This window comes from Peromyscus maniculatus, chromosome 22, assembly GCF_049852395.1.
Source record: "Peromyscus maniculatus bairdii isolate BWxNUB_F1_BW_parent chromosome 22, HU_Pman_BW_mat_3.1, whole genome shotgun sequence".
Taxonomy (NCBI): Eukaryota; Metazoa; Chordata; class Mammalia; order Rodentia; family Cricetidae; genus Peromyscus; species Peromyscus maniculatus.
Genome location: NC_134873.1, coordinates 43,863,247 through 43,880,355, shown reverse-complemented (window position 1 = coordinate 43,880,355; position 17,109 = coordinate 43,863,247). Strand labels below are relative to the sequence as shown.

Here is a 17,109-nt window from a genome sequence, read left to right as displayed (position 1 = left end):
TGTAGCCCTTGCTGCCTGGAACTCACCCTGTAGACCAGGCTGGCCTCGAACTCAGAGATATGCCTGTCTCTACGTCTGCCTCCTGAGTGCTGAGATTAATAAAGGTGTACAGCACCTTGCCCAGCCACAAATAAAGCTTTATTGGAACACAACTCAACCCATCTGCTGACAGACTGTGGCTGCTCTCACACCACCACACAGAGGAGCTTAGCAGTCACCATGCAGACTTCACAGTCCATGCTGACAACCTCCACCTAAACCTGAGACCTCTGCACTCCCATTGTGTCATTCCTAGTGCCTATCAACTTCCTGCAGGATTGCATCTGCTCAATGGTGTACACGACCTGCAGAAACCACATGACAGAGAGTCCTATACATTCAACACAAATAAACCAGAAGTCAGTACTTCTGATCCCTTCTATTCTCACTGCTATTGACTATCATCAGCTCAAATTTGTAGCAGACATGAACGGCACTTCTGAAGCTTTACTTAAGACTCAAAGAATGAACACTTACACGCACGCACGCGCGCACGCACACACACACACACACACAGACTCTCCTACTAAATAAAGAGGCTCAATATAATCTCATCTTACACAAGATTAACCCCACAAGAAAAGAAAATATTTTTACTTATTTTCATGAGACTTTTAAAATTAAGTCTCTCAGGAAAATACAGAAAACGGACCTGGTGAAATGCTCACAGAACCTTCCCTCCTTGCCTTACCTGGAGAGCTGTTAGTTTATGTCTGACGTTCACTAGCACAATGCGTGCTATTAACAGCAGTATGGGTTCTGAGGTCAGGCTGTAGATAGATTCACCATCTAGAATGAGCAGGCCCAGAATAATAGCATCCAGTCCTTTGACCTGAAAAAAGGTGTGTAAGGTTACACAGTTTAACAATAGTCACCGTTATATGTCATAAGAACACACAGATATTTCAATTAATTCAGCTTAGAAATGAGAACATTCATTAATTACACAGCAAGAGACACCAGAAGTGACTACAATCTTGCAAATGTCACTAGAGACCTCCACACCCATCCTGCCCTTCAGACAGCCACATGAGATGTTCTAAAATCAGAGGACCAGAAATCCAACCAGAATGTTTAAAGACAGTTTTTAATTGACTGGGTACATGGGGTACACCAATAATTCAAAATACCCAAGAGCCTGAGGCAAGAGGATCACTTGAGTATAGTAGAATATTATTTTAAGCTGTGTTACATTTGTTTATGCTGTGGAACGTTTGTTTTAATGATGCAAAGATGTGTTGCATCTTTCATGTTACATTTGTTTAACTCTGTGAAGCTGATTTATCATTAAAATGATAATGATAATGATGATAATGATAATGATAAATGATAATGATAAAGATAAATGATAATGATATGATAAATGATAAAAGATAATGATAAAATGATAATGATAATGATAAATGATAATATATGAAGATAGCACATCGTTTAAATGATAATATATGAAGATAGCACATCGTTTAAATGATAATGATAAATGATAATGATAATATATGAAGATAGCACATCGTTTAAATGATAATGATAAATGATAATGATAATAAAATGATAAATGATAATGATAAATGATAAAATGATGATAAATGATAATATATGATAAAAATGATAAAATGATAATGAAGATAATAAGATAGCACATCGTTTTATTTTAAATGATAATAAAATGATAATGATAGTGATAATATATATGAAGACAGACTCTGCCTGTCTAAAACACCTGATGGTCTAATAAAGAGATGAACAGTCAATAGTGAGGCAGAAGAAAGGATAGGCAGAGCTGCCAGGCAGAGAGAAGATACAGAAGGAGAAATCTGGGAGGAAAAGCAAAGAGAAGAAAGAGCAAGAGAACAAGGAGAGGAGGACACTAGTGGCCAGCCACCCACCCAGCCACGGAGTAAGAGTGAAAGTAAGATTACAGAAGTAAGAGAAAGGCAAAAGCTCAGAGGCAAAAGACAGATGAGCTAATTTAAGAAAAGCTGGCAAGAAACAAGCCAAGCTAAAGGTCGGACATTTATAATTAAGAATAAGTTTCCATGTGTGATTTATTTGGGAGGTGGGTGGCGGACCCCTCAAAGAGCAAAAACAAACAACAACATTTTGGCATTCCAACGTGGGGCCACAGAAAGCTGAACACTTGAGTCCAGAAGTTTAAATAAGTATATGTTCAAACACCATCCAACAATGGAGTCATGCGAGGAGAATTCAGAGTGCTTGTGAGAAAACTCCAAGAGAACAAGAGCCTTGTGACCTCAGCTTCTTTAAAACACGGAATTGTTCTTGGAATGTGTTTTTCTGCCTCTCCCAGTGTAGTGGGTAGGAGTGAATTTGCTTCAGATTATTAATTACAACTGGCCATTGCTGTCTCCATGGAAAATCGGGTTTTGCCACATGCGGCTTGCCCACCATGTGCAGCTTGTCTTTGTGACTGTATGCATTCCTCATGTGACCTTCTTAGCCCTCAAAGTTCAAACTGTCTGACACTCTGAATAAAGTTGACTATTGCATGACACTTCAGTCCATCTCATTTATCAGCTCCATTCTCCCAGGTCCCACTGCCTCTAGAGCCATCAACAGGTGTATGCATATTGTTAGGTCCAGGGCCTCTTCTATACTTGTCAAAGGGGGAAAAAAATCATGATTAGATCTTAAGGTCAAAGGTTGATGGCAAACCTAAGCAACACAGTTAAGACCCTGTGTCAACAAAGAACAGAAGGAAAGGGAACTTGAGAAAATGCTAGCAATGAATGAGCATTCACTTCACATTTCCTATAAAATACCACTTCAATTAGAAGTAATCCATGCCAGGTGTAGTGGCACACGCCTTTAATCCTAGCACTTGGGGCAAAAGCAGGCAGAGCTCTGAGGCTAGCCTGGTCTACATAGTAAGTTCCAGGACGGCCAGGCCTGTAGCTCTCACTATACATACTGAGAGGCTGTCTCAAAACAAGAAGTAACCCTACATGGAGAGTATATTCTATACATATAAGTATGTATTATATACTTATATTTCACTTAGGATTCGCTCCATCACAAAGGTTATTATGTAGCACATCCCCAATCCCTAATTTCCATCAATGAAAATTAACAACCAGGTCTTTCACATCAAACAGTGAGCAAACTACAGACTACAGTGCATAGAAGGATCCCCAAAGAGGAAGGCTTGGGGCTGTGGAGAGAATTCAGTTGGTAAAGTGCTTTCTGCACAAGTATAAGGACCTGAGTTCAGATCCCAGCACCCACCTTAAAAAAAGGAAAGCCCCAGTGCAGTGGAAAGTATCTGTAATCCCAGTGCTGAGGACGCAGAGCCAGGAGGAGCCAATCAGCTTCCTGCTCAGTCATTTTAGTCAAGTCAATGAGCTCCAGTGAAAATGAGCTCTCAGTGAATCTGTGCCTCAAAAAACAGGAGAAACGGGCAGGTAAGATCACTTGTTCCTGCAGAAGACCTGGGCTTGGTTCACAGCATCCATATCATGTCTCACAGCCGTCTATATCTCCAGTTCCAAGAAACTCAACCTCTTCTGACCTCCTCAGACGGCATGCATATAGTACACATCCATACATGCAGGTAAAACACTCAAACACAAAATAAAACAAACAAATTAAAAAAAAAATGAAAATAAAAAATTATAAGGTAGAAAATAACAGAGGAAAATATTCAAAGTCAACCTCTGGCCTTGATACAGGGGCACACACGCACACAAGGATGCACACACAACATAAGTAAAAATACAATTTTTAGAAAGTGAGGAAACAGATCCATAAATGTCGAGATAGCTATAATGGTGTATGAAAGTAGCCCCAGCTCTCTAGGAGACTGATGCAGAAAGATGGCTTGAGCCCAGGAGTTCAGAATCAACATCAGCCTAAGCAACATAGCAAAATCCATGCCAAAAATAAAATAAAATAAAAATACTAAAGAACAATTCAAAAAGTAACTGCCTAGTCTGCGCTCCTCACAACAGATGCAGCTCAGGTGGCTAACTTGTTCTCCTCAGACCAGACTGGGCTCAGGTGGCTAGCCTGTTCTCCTCAGTTCAGACAGGAACTCAGGTGGCTAACCTGTGCTCCCCACATCAGACTGGAGCTCATGGCTACCAGTGCACATTTCCTAAGGTCAAGTCACTCTGGTGAAGTGCAGGAAGAAGGAAGAGGAAGAGGAAGAACCATCCCATCACTTTGAGATGAGAACCATGTTCTGTTCTAGCTCTGTCTTCTACCTAAAACCCCTGGATAAAAAAGTTTAACATAGGTTAGACAAGACAGCCATGACATCATGGTCCTGATAGCAATTCCCAGGGCCGGTTCCAAGCTACTCTTCAGTGTCCATCTCTCTGGAAATGGGCCTAACAAATAACATTCAGTGACTGGCTGATTGAATAGCTAAGTTAGAGGTACGTTCTCTTCTTCTCCTTACCCTAGGTCACCACATGGGAAGTACTGTGCACAGCCCTCGGCCCTGTACACACACAGACTTCACAGCTAGGTTCTAACTGTGCTTCAAGAGCAGGGCAGAATGGCCCATTTTTAAAAGGATTACTTATATTTTCAATAAAAATAGACAAAGCAAAAGGTAAAAAACAAACAAACAACAACAACAAAAAAAAAACCAGCAATCCTCCAGGCAAGAGAGCAGAAGATACAGAAAATACACATTCATCAACACAGCGTAGGAAATGCAACATCTGGAAGTCTGGGTCAAGCTTATAAAGCCAGATTACATAGGGGCAGCCTTTCAGTGTGAAGGATGGCCTTCCAGTGTGAGGGGCGACCTTCCAGTGTTAGAGGCGACCTGCTGGTCTGACATGGGCTTTCCTGCTGCTCGTCTGAGGCTGGTTAGTACCAATGAGTGGCTGGAAAACAGCTCTACAAATGCCAAGATCATAGATGAAAGCAGGGGAAATTATATGTAACTATATGTACAAAGCATATTTGTAAATATTTAAACATAAATCAACACAGGCAAATGACAGCAAGAAAAACACTGCTCTGTTGACTCCCCATGCTACCCTCTGAGGAGTGGATGGGGGATCAGGTTGGGGGCAGGTGAGGGGAGGTGGAGGGGAGTGAGTGGGGCTGTGGTTAATATGTAAAATAATAAGAAAAGAAAATTATTAAAAAGAAAATAAAAATACGGAAGCACAGGCCCCCTAGGACACAGTTTCCATCCAGCTAGGGAGGCCACTTAGCTGGTCAAGCCGGAGGACCCAAGTTTGGATCCCAGAGTCCATGGAAAGGCGGAGGCAGCAGCAAGAGTCTGTATTCCAGCATTCCTACAGCGAGAAGGAAAGCGGAGACAGGAGAACTCCGACAGTTCAAAAGCCAGCTAGCCTGGAGCACACAGTACAAACCACAGAAGATCCTGTCTCAAACAAGGTGAAGGCAAGGACCAACACCCAAGGTTGTCTTCTGATCTCCACATGCACACGGGCACCCTCATTCACATACACAAACACACACATATACCAAGTTCTTTTTAAAAAAAGTAACAAGGCCAGGTGTAGTGATAGCACCTTCCATTCCAGCACTTGGGAGGGACAGACAGGACAATCTCTGTGAGTACATGATCAGCATGGTCTATATAGTGAGTTCCAAATCAGCCACGGCTACATAGTGAGAACCTGTCTCAATTCCAAAAATAATAATAATAATAATAATAATAATAATAATAATAATAATAATAATAATAATAAAAAGTATAATTTCAAACATATCACCAATAAGAGAAGTCAAAAAAATAATCCATACACTGCTTAATTTACTTATGGACCCAAACCAGGCAACACTAAATAGTACGTTTCCTAAGGAGCCATACACAGTTACCGTGAATAAAAGCGTGGAATGATCCAGAAGAAACTGCTGAGATCAGGAAAGTAGGAGTCAGAGATGCTATCAGGATGCACACAGGGTCTTCCACTGCAGTGTGCCCAGATTTGTCCAGATCAGAGCACAAAAAGACAGTATCACAATGGGAGTTTAACTCAGTGGTAGAGTATTTGCCTAACATGCTGAGCCATGGGTTCGACACCCGGTACAATCAAAATAGAAAAGAGCCAACTGTTCGTAGAACTCAACAGGCAAAAGGAGGAAGCTGTAAACCCACAAGAAAAGAGCTGGAAGGACCTCACCAGCCCCAGGCCCATGCAACTACTGAATCAAGACAGGGCTCAAGATCTAGAGAGACCCATCAGAAGCCCTGCTCTATGACAATGATCACGTCTACTCTCTCAACTAGGTGCTGAGTGCAAAGGAGACATAGTCTTTGTGTGTGTGTGCATGCATGTACCGTACATGTGTTATTACATGTGCATATGTGTAAGTCCAATGCAGATGCCGCAGCACTGTGGAGGTCAGAAGATCAATGAAGGCAGCGTTCTTAGCGGTTTGTGCAAACCAGAGTCATCTCTTCCCTGCCCACCGTTAACTCCAATTGACGAGCACTTGTTTGAAAAGAACTACATTTAGGGGAAAAAAAAGAAACTATACATAACGTGTCCAAGAAGCGTACCTCACCAAACCGCTCAAGCAGAACAGATGGTAAGAAATCCTGAGGGTGCAAGTCCACGAGAGGCCCAGTCCAGTTGCTCTGAACAAACAGCTGCAAGCTGCTCACACCAAGTAAGAAAACCAGCTGCTGTCTGGAGACAAGAATGGTAAAGGTCTTAGTTAGGGTTTCTAGTGCTGGGATTTAAAAAAAAAAAAAAAAAAAACAAGTACACGACCAAAAGCAAGTTGGGGAGAAAAGGGTTTATTTCAGCTTACAATCCTCAGGTCACACTCCATAGTGAGATAAATCAAGACAGGAACTCAAGTCAGGAACCTGAAGGTAGGAACTAAAGCAGAGGCCATGGAAGAATGCTGCTTGCTTGCTTGCTCTCCATGGTTTTCCTCAGCCTGCTTTCTAAAATCATTCAGGACTATGCACCCGGTATGGCCATGGTAAGTGGGGCCCTCCTACATCAATCATTAATCACGAAAATGCCCTACAGATTTGCTTGGGCCAACCTTACAGAGGCATTTTCTCAATTAAGATTCCCTGTTCCCAGATATATCTAGATTTGTGTCAAATTGACAGAAACCAACCAGCACAGAAAATAAACAAATATCAACCACCATCACCATATGCTTGTACGTATATTACTTAATTTCAGCTTAATTAAGAAAAAAAAAATTAGGCTGGGCAATAGTGGTGTGCACCTTTAATCCCAGCCCTCAGAAGGCAGAGGCAGGTGGATCTCTGTAAGTTCAAGGCCAGCCTGGTTTACAGAGTGAGTTCCAGGACAGCCAGATATACACAGGGAAACCCAGTCTGGGAAAAAAAAAAAAAAAGAAGAAGAAGAAAAAAGAAGAAAAGAAACCATCAAGTAATAGCTGAAACTATCTTAAGATAGTACAATTTATATCTGCAATGTCCAATAAATCCATTAGCCACATGTGGCTTTTAAATTGACTTTAATCTAGAGCTGTAGAGATGGCTCAGCACTGGCTGCCCTTCCAGAGAACCCAGGTTTTATTCCCAGCACCCACATGGCTGCCAACAACTGTCTGTAACTCATTTCCAGGTGATCTGCTGCCCTCTTCTGGCTTCCACATGCACTGCATGCTCATGGAGCACACTGGTATAGGCAAAATACACCCATACATATAAAATAAAAATAGATAAATCTTTTAAAAACTGTTAACACAGATGTAAATCTAATTTAACTTAAACTTAAAACGTAGTCTCCAGTCACAATTTCCATATTTCAAGTACTCAATAGCCAAGTATGAAAAGTGGCTACCATACTGATTACAAGACACAGAATCTCCCCGTCATCAAAACATTCTCTTGCAGAGTGTACCCTGAAAGACGTCATACCAAGTGCCTCTTTTCAAACTACAATTAGGGTGCACCTATGAATAATGCATTTGCGCGCGCGCATGTGTGGGGAAAGGAAGAGGAGGGATGCGAATGGACACCACGAGGCGAACTTTACTACAGTAGAAACACATCAGCCAGCAAAGAAGAGTCAGAAACAAAGCCTGCCGTGTGCTGAAGCCTGCAGTCCCAGCGACTCAGGAGGCTGAGGCAAGAGGATCGCACACTCAAAGCCGCCCTGGACAGCTTAGTAAGACCCTGCCTCAAAATGAAAAGTAGAAAAAAGGGTTAGGGATACAGCTTAATGGTAGAATGTGAGAAGTCCATGGCAAAAGAGGGGGAAAAAAAGAATCAAAACTGAGCTAGGCGTGGTGGTATAACCCTGTAATCCTCAAATTTGGGGAGCTAAGGCAAAAGGATTATGTGTTTGAGGCCAGCCTGGAGTTTATTGCAAACCCCTGGCCAAATGTGTAATACACAACACGATCACAAACAAGAACAACAAAATCAAGAATAACACTATTGGAAATTAGAAAAAAAAAATGAAACAGAATTATGAACTACTCAACAAAATCAAGAATAATACTATTGGAAATTAGAAAAAATGAAACAGAATTATGAACTATTTATGAATCTGCGTTAGGTCTTATTTATCTTTACAACCTAACAAGTTAGTTGGCTCATTCCTCAGACGACTGTCTGAAACTGTTCTGTAAACATCAGGGTAGAATGATATTATAGGCATTTTGGAGATGGTTAAGAATTCTAGACAGACGTCATGGGTGGATGAGAAGAAGAAGTAAGCTAACAACGTATGACAATAAAACAGAAGCCTCTAGAAGGCTTAGATTTAACCAGTGTGCAGGCATCCTAACTGAAGAAAGATAAACTGAGGGTTCCATGATAAACACATGGAGTTCTCTGATCACTGCAGAGATAACAATCTGAGACATAGCAAATGGAAATGCAAGCATCTTTCAGAAATAGCAGGATTCAAGGTACATTTACACGTTTTAAAAAAAAAAAAGTGAGCTGCCCCCTTTAAAGCACTCGCCTTTCATCCCAGGCCTTGAAAGGCAGAGAAGCAGGTGGATCTCTGTGAGTCTGAGGCCAGCCTGGTCTACATAATGAGTTCCAGGACAAGGCTACATAGTGAGACTCTGCCCCAAAACAAAACGAGAAACAACAAGAAGCAAAAGGACACAAGTTGAGAGCTAGCACTTCCCAAACCTAAGCTCTAAGAAGTGACTACCAAGCATGTGTCATTCTCATACACAAAACTCATTTTGATCCTGAACTACTTCCATTTCTCATTCTGGAAGATCTGGACCAGAGACCTCACGGAGATTACTTGACACATCGTGAGCTCAGGTTTATCAACAACTGCTAAATTGCAAAGCCTTTATGGTGCCAAGGAGCCATAAAAGTATCCAAAATTTATTTATTCATTTGATGTATATGAGTGGTTTGCCTGGGCGTACATATGCGCACTACATATGTGCCTGGTACCCATGGGTGTCAGAAGAGGATGTTGGATCCCCTGGAATTGGAGTTGCACAGTTGTGAGCCACCATGCAGGTGCTGGGAATTGGACCTGAGTCCTCTGAAACAGCAGTAAGTGCTCTTAATCACTGAACCATCTCTCCAGCCTTCTGCACAAGTGTGTTTCTCTGTGGAAATTTCAAATAAAATTCTACCTTTCAATGTCTTCCAAATCTGTAGAGCAATCCAGGAAATTTACTATCTGCTTCTCCAGGTAGCTGTCAATCTTTTCTTCAGCCATCATTGTGGAGTTGAATATATTTCGTGTCACTGAATGTAAGAACATGGCCTCATAGCTCCCTTCCAACAGCAAGTCTAAGAAAACTCCAATATCTGTAATTAAAAAAATAATAATAATCAGGCCCGCAAGCCAACAGAATGTAAGTGTAAATGACAATCCATTACATAGATATTTTAATATACAAAACGGTATAAACAGAATGCTGGCTATACAGGAATCACTAAGTCTTGAGCAAATCCTTCTCACTCTACCAACATCACCCCTCCTAGAATTACAGGATACCTACAATGACTACGAGCAGCAGAGTGGAGGTCACACAGAAATAATAGTAGTAGTAGTAGTAGTAATAGTAATAATAATAGGCGTAGTACCCTTCTTTGGGAAATTGTTCACAAAGATTCCAACCGACACAGAAAAGTTTCCTTTGCTGAGGTCCGACTTCAATATTCTCCCCCAGGAGGCCAATCCAAACACACAGGATCTCTCGTGATTCCCTCATATTCCCCAGCTCACACCTGCCTCAATACTTTCACAACCCCGATTTTTTTTTCCTGACGAACTCTCTTACCTGTCAGTCCTAAAGGAAGAAAATCAGCTCAGGTCTGTCTCTCGGGAACTTTCCCAGACCACCAGATCTCAGACCACCGAACAACACTGCCCGTCCTGCCCCCTCTCCGTACCCAGGGCCGGCATCCCCGTCCTCACAGCGCCCCTCCTGCCCCCTCTCCGTACCCAGGGCCGGCATCCCCGTCCTCACAGCCCCCACCTGAGCCACAGCGCCCCTCCTGCCCCCTCTCCGTACCCAGGGCCGGCATCCCCGTCCTCACAGCCCCCACCTGGGCCACAGCGCCCCTCCTGCCCCCTCTCCGTACCCAGGGCCGGCATCCCCGTCCTCACAGCGCCCCTCCTGCCCCCTCTCCGTACCCAGGGCCGGCATCCCCGTCCTCACAGCGCCCACCTGAGCCACAGCGCCCCCCCCCGCCCCCTCTCCGTACCCAGGGCCGGCATCCCCGTCCTCACAGCGCCCCTCCTGCCCCCTCTCCGTACCCAGGGCCGGCATCCCCGTCCTCACAGCCCCCTCCTGCCCCCTCTCCGTACCCAGGGCCGGCATCCCCGTCCTCACAGCCCCTCCTGAGCCACAGCGCCCCTCCTGCCCCCTCTCCGTACCCAGGGCCGGCATCCCCGTCCTCACAGCCCCCACCTGGGCCACAGCGCCCCTCCTGCGTGCACAGCCGCCGCTCCGCCTCCGTGGAGAAGCCCCTCAGCAGCGCCCGCTCCGGAGTCCACGTCACCCCCGGCATCACTGGACCCAATTCGGGGTCCCGCGAGGGCCCCTCGGGGGAGGAGGAAGCAGAAGGAGGAGGGACCAAGGTCGCCGGCGTCTGGTGGCCACGGGCACCGTCAAGACACCAACAGGACTAGCGTCCCATGTGAGGATACAGGCACACGGGGGCGGCCATGACAGCAGCGCAGAGCATCCTGGGAAAACATCCCACGCTCCTAGGCGACCAATCGAAGACTCGGGTGTGAGCATGCGCACAGGATAGGATCGCGGCGGGCCGTGTCGGGGCTGTGGGGATGGATGGAGACGGGTCGCCCTCGGTCCTGGGGACTTGGGGGCGTCTCCAGGGGAGACAGAGGTTGGAAGCGGGTTCTGCGTGCAAACACTCCACGGTCCGAGGCAAAAGCAAGTCCTTGGAGGTGAACACGCAGCACCTTTTCTCCAAGCAGATAGGCGTGGGCCCTAGAGGTTACGACCCGGTAAGTGGAGCCCATGAGTCCCAGGCTCGAGCTGCCTCGGCGTAGGCTTTTCCTTCGGATGACTGAAAGGGCAAGACAGCCAAGCTGGAAGTGCTCTCTCAGCACTGAGGAGACTGAGGCAGAAGGATCGCTGCAGTTTGGAGGTCAGCCCGAGCTGCACTGTGAGTTCCAAACTGGCCTCCCCTAAGAGTGTTCCCCTATCTCAAGGGGGCAGTGGCGGGGCGCCTGGAGAGATGGCCCAACCGAGGACCAAGTTCTGTTCGCGGCACCCACTTCAGGTGGCTCAGCACCACCCGTCCCTCCAGACGGTTGTCCTCCTCTGGACTTCTAGGCACCAGGCATGCAAGTGGTACATCACACCTGCCGGCAAACAGTTATACGCCTAAGATAAACCATTTCTTTAAGAAGCGGGACGCCATCACATAAACCTGGCAGGGGTCAAGGACCTGGAAAGTTTTGCAGGCCAGTCTGTAGAACCCAAAACACTTCGGTGAAGTGGGAAAAGGGAAAGAAATACATCCTCCTGACAGTGTGGCAGCCGCTGAGCACAGAGTTCGCTGTGCGTCCCCCCCCTCCCCTCTCTCATGAATGTTTTGGTTTTTTTTCCGCGAAGCTGCAAAGGTCCCTGCTTCACTGTGGAAAACAACAGCAGCCAATGCAGCTCAAGGTGAAATGAAGACAGTACTGTCCTTCATCTGACATTGTACAACACTTCCCTGTGCTCCCAGGCATTTCTAACGGGAAGAAACATCAAGTCTTTTGACCAAGATCTGCGGCGGTGGCACAGGCATCTCAGCACTTGGGAGGCAGAGGCAGGCAGATCTCTTGTGAGTTCGAAGCCAGGCTGGTCTACAGAGTGAGTTTGAGGACAGCTAGGGCTACAAAGAGAAACTCTGTCTCGACAAAACAATAAAACAAAGATTCAGGGATAGATCTGGGTGAGTTATAATAGTATATGAGAGAACATAGTTATCCTGAAATAAGTAACTATTTTTTTGGTAGGGTCTCACCACATAACTCTTCCTATGTAAACCAGACTATCCTCAAAGTAACAGAGGCCTGTTGGAATGCTGGGATTAAAGGGTGGTTCCTCATCAAACCCAGCCTCCTAACACCCCCCCCCCAGTGCGCTTTCCTGAAACTCACTCTGTAGCCCAGGCTGGCCTTGAACTCACAGAGATCCTCCTGCCTCTGCTTCCCTAATGCCCTAATGCTGGGATTAAAGGTGTGCACCACCTCCGCCTGGCAATTTTTTAAAATTTATTTATTTTATGTATATGAGTACACCTTTATTTCAGAAGAGGGCATCAGATCCCACTATAGATGGTTGTGAGCCTCCATGTGGTTGCTGGGAGTTGAACTCAGGACCTCTGGAAGAGCAGCCAGTGCTCTAAACCACTGAGCCATCTCTCCAGCCTGCCTCATAACTTTTAACCATAGATAATCTCATGAATTCTGCACACCAGGGCTTAGCCTCTAGTCTAGGGTCTTACAAAAAATATGTACATTATGTTTATCTGCATCCACTGGGGAGTTGGGGACTTTCGTCAGTAGCACTGTTGAGAAAAGTTCTTATTTATCCATTGGTATTGCTAAAAGTTATTTCAAGTCTTCTCTAACTTAAGACAACCATGCTATCGCAGGTTACTTCCCACTTTTATTTGGGATGGAAGTGGGAGGTGCCATATTCACTCCTCATGGACTTCACATATTTCTCATATGCCTCTTCACTGTTAATTCGTCCAACTCTAGAGGGTCACTCATCTTTACCAGCCAACCATCTTCATGACAAGATCTGTGGACAAGCCCTGGATTTTCTTGGAGTGCTTCATTGGCGTCTGTCACCTCTCCTGACAGGAGAGTGGACGGTCATTGGCAGCCTTCCCCCATTCCAAAGCACCAAACTCAGCTCTTTATTTTTTGTCCCACCTTGAGGCACTCGACACAGTAAACAACATCTCCAAAAGTTTCATGCGCAGCATTGCTGACTCCCACTGGTCCAGGACCACTCTCCTTTGATGTCCGTTCTTGTTTCTGTGAATTGATGAACTGACAACATGGCAGATGTTGTCCTTCCTCTTTTACTGCTGAGAGAAAAATGAAGCTCCGGGAGCAAGGACTAGGACTGGGCATGGCCCCTGCTGCCTGACGCCTGAAGTGGGAAGTGCCATTCCAGACCCAGGAGGCAGCTCAGGCCAGCAGTTAACCACAAGATAGCCTTGGAAGAAATAACCACTGTGTGGGGGTGGGGTGAGGTGGGGGAGGAGTATTGGGGAATGTCAGGAGAAATTCAGTGCTTTTCAATTAATTAACTGGCTCTAATTTTTTAATGATATATAATTCGTACCTCACCCCCTTCTCAGAACACAGAGTTCCCCAGACTGCTGAATGAAGCAGGCAAGCATAGGTGGTAGTTTGGCAACCTGGGACTCCACTTGGTTTGGGCTATGCACACACCCCTCTGCTAACAATGTGCTTGAAATCTGAGACATTTACCCACACACACAATACAAGTATCAGCTCCTCTCCAAATAATGCACCTATCCTGCACTGAGATGCATGCACACCCTCTCTGAACTATAGAATAAGTTCCTCCTCCCCTTAACAATCATCAAACATAGACAGAGTCTATTCAAAGGTATTCTCAGTACATATGCCTGAACTGGTTTAGGGTAGGTGCACAATAAGGTAAACTTTGTCTTCAAAGTGAACTTTCAGGGCAATCTATTTGCCATCTTACACATATTTATAATTGGGCTTGGACATGCTTAAAATCAAATGTATTATGGGATGGGGCATGCACACTAGAGAAATAGTTATATAACTTAATCTGTCAATCAAAGTAGAGCCATCCAAACTATCTCCCTTAGCAACCCAACTCCCCCTTCTCTTGAACCCTGTAAAAGAAGTCCCAAACAGTGACTGGAGCCTTTGAGGACCTTCATTCCTGTGGCTCATTGTCAATCCTGACTGGATATTCCTTTCTAATCTGTCCCATCAGTTTCCCTTGAATCAAGTTTGTGTTTCTTTGCAAATCTGTGTGAGCCCCTTATTTCAGTCTGGTGAATGAGAGGCCAAGAACCTGGAAACACCGGCCTAGACTGCAGCTGCCACTAACAAAGCCAGGGCTCTCACAGCAAAAGCTGGAAAATTTGAGCAACAAAATGAATAGCAACAGTATTGAGCCGTACAAAAGTACAAAAGTACAAAAGAAATATACACAAATCTATACCAGTAAATATAAGTGAACAAATAGAATGTGGGGAGAGGAGACATCTTTCTTACTCAAGAATCTCAAATATGTGTTGTGTTACAGTATTCCTCCAGGAGATGGAACTTAATCACGCCAGCCCTGTATCTCCGATAGGAGTTAGATTTCTAGATTGGCCACTTCCAGAAGCAAAGTATGAACAAAAGAAAATAACTTCCAGTAGAGAAATGTGGCATGCACTCCCCTACAAAGTACTTGAGACTAGCTAGCAGGACATACTGATAACAGATCCCTCTTGGAGTGCTGGAATAGGGAGAGCATGCCACTGCTGTGTGTTCTCCATTCCCACACCACCATACACACATAATTTCAGTCTAAGCATAAAGAGAACATCACAGAGACTCAAATTCAAGGATTTCTTCCTCCTCTTCCTCTTCTTCTTTATTCTCCTTCTTTCTTCTTCCTTTCTTCTTTTCCTTCTTCCTTCTTTATTCTTCTCCTTTTCTCTTCTTCCTTCTTCCTCCTTTTTCTTCCTTCTCATTTCTTCCTCCTCCTTTTTTTTCTTCTTCCTCCTCCTCCTCCTTCTTCCTCCTCCTCCCTGCTCCTTCTTCGTGGTAGAGCACTAGAGAACTCTGGGTTTAGTCTCCAGCAACATGGTACTATCCATTAGATCCTGAACATTGGTGGGAAAATATGAGATCCAAATGAAGGCTGAAGTTTAGTTAATAGTAAATGTGTAATGCTTTTATTTTATTTTTTGAGATGGGGTTTATGTAGCTCAAAGCTGGCTTTGAATTTGCAGTGTAGCCAAGGATGACCTTGGAATCTGGATAGCCCTGCCTCCACCTCCAAGGTTTAGCTCATGGTCTTGATAAGTGTACTAAAGTTTTATAACTTTATGTTTAGAGTGGAGCTGGGGTTGGGCAGTGGTGGCACTTGCCTTTAATCATAGCACGTGGGGGGATGCAGAGGCAGGTGGATCTCTGTTTGAAACCCGCCTGGTCTACAGATCGAGTTCCAGAACAGCCAGAGCTGTTACACAGAGAAACCCTGTCTCAAACAACAACTACAACAAAAACCAAAACAAGCAAACAAACAAAAATAAAACAGTGGGGTTGGGGAGATGGCTCAGTTGTTAAATCACTGGCTGCTCTTGCAGAGGACCTGGGCTGAGTACCAGCACACACATGGTGCTCACAACTGTCTGTAACTCCAGTTCCAGGGGATCTGATGCCCTCTTCTGACTCTCTTGGGCACACATGTGGTACACAGACATTCATGTACACAAAATATCTATACACATAAAATAAATTTTAAAAAGATGCTAAGGATAGAGGAGTAAGGGTAAATGGGGTTTAGTTACTACTATTACAGCTTTTGTGAGCACTATGAAATAAAAAGTGTATTAAAAAATAGAATTCCTGCCAGGCAGTGGTGGTGCATGCTTTTAATCCCAGCACTTGGGATGCAGAGGCAGGTGGATCACTGAGTTCAAAGTCAGCCTGGTCTACAGAGTGAGTTCCAAGATGGCCAGGGCTATGCAGAGAAACTTTGTCTTGAAAAAACAAAACAAAAGCAGAATTCCTAATCATAATAGCATGTCACCAGGACTCCAGGCTGGTATACAGCTAGCACCTGCCACATAGCATGTGCTCAATGTAAAAGCCAGAGCTCTTTATAATTAAAATCCTTGTAGAAATTGCATAGTGCTTTATAAAGCACACACACACTGTATTTATTTAACTATTTCTTTTTTAGTGGGCTTCCCAAGAATATTAATTGTACTGCCCCTATAGACAGAAAATACTGTGGGGGGAAAAGACTTGGTCTTCTGAAATGGTGCCTACCAGTCAGTGGTTCTTTAGTGTTCCTATATGAAAAGAATAATTTTGATCACATGAATTGATCACATCAATATTGTTTGCACTGTGTTGACTTGATAAGATGGTGTGGTGACACATGACTACTCTAAACTTGGCATTGAGATGTAGATCCTCTAAGGCCACTGCTTAGTGTGATGTGTGTCAGGTCAACAGCAACTAGGAAATATGGAGACCTGTGAACTTAGAAAACCAGGTGCCTCAAAGTACCTGAAAGTTCCCACTTCAACTATCCCAACTCTCTTAGATTCCACTTGACTCTGTGTTCCAACCTGCAGTTTGAAATTTATGGTCATAGACCCAATCCCAATTTATGACAGTGACCGGCTCCAAAGAAAATGTGAGTCAGAACAAGTCATTTTGGAAGACCTTTGAAACTTTACCTCGCCACTCCTTCCTTAGTGACGAGTTTGTCTAGCTGGACCTTAGAAGATTCATAGATGGATTCTCCCCTGAGCTTTGGCTATTAGAGCTCAGGGCAAGGTCAGCCACAGGGAAGGGCATCAGCTGGGACCTGAGTGTGCACTGCTTTACCTGGCACTGTCTATTGTGATGTCATGGAATCTCAGTCTGGAGA

At 44.5% G+C, this 17,109-nt stretch overlaps 1 protein-coding gene across 17 annotated transcripts in view; it reads right to left on the bottom strand.

Moving 5' to 3' along the window:
* The window catches only part of Ttc27 (tetratricopeptide repeat domain 27), a 181,625-nt gene that overhangs the window by 124,594 nt on the left and 39,922 nt on the right, over positions 1–17,109 (bottom strand). For 12 of the 17 annotated variants that reach the window (XM_076559521.1, XM_076559522.1, XM_076559517.1 and 9 more), the window contains 3 exons: positions 9,595–9,772; positions 6,548–6,677; positions 731–871 (listed from right to left, as the gene is read on the bottom strand). In XM_076559521.1, the coding sequence (XP_076415636.1) occupies positions 731–871; positions 6,548–6,677; positions 9,595–9,725 (402 nt within the window). In that variant the 5' untranslated portion in view covers positions 9,726–9,772. Of the gene's footprint in view, positions 1–730; positions 872–6,547; positions 6,678–9,594; positions 9,773–10,446; positions 10,464–10,516; positions 10,534–10,881; positions 11,176–16,915; positions 17,050–17,109 lie in introns of those variants that run through there. The other 5 variants (XM_076559524.1, XM_042266807.2, XM_042266808.2 and 2 more) reach the window with 5 other exon arrangements.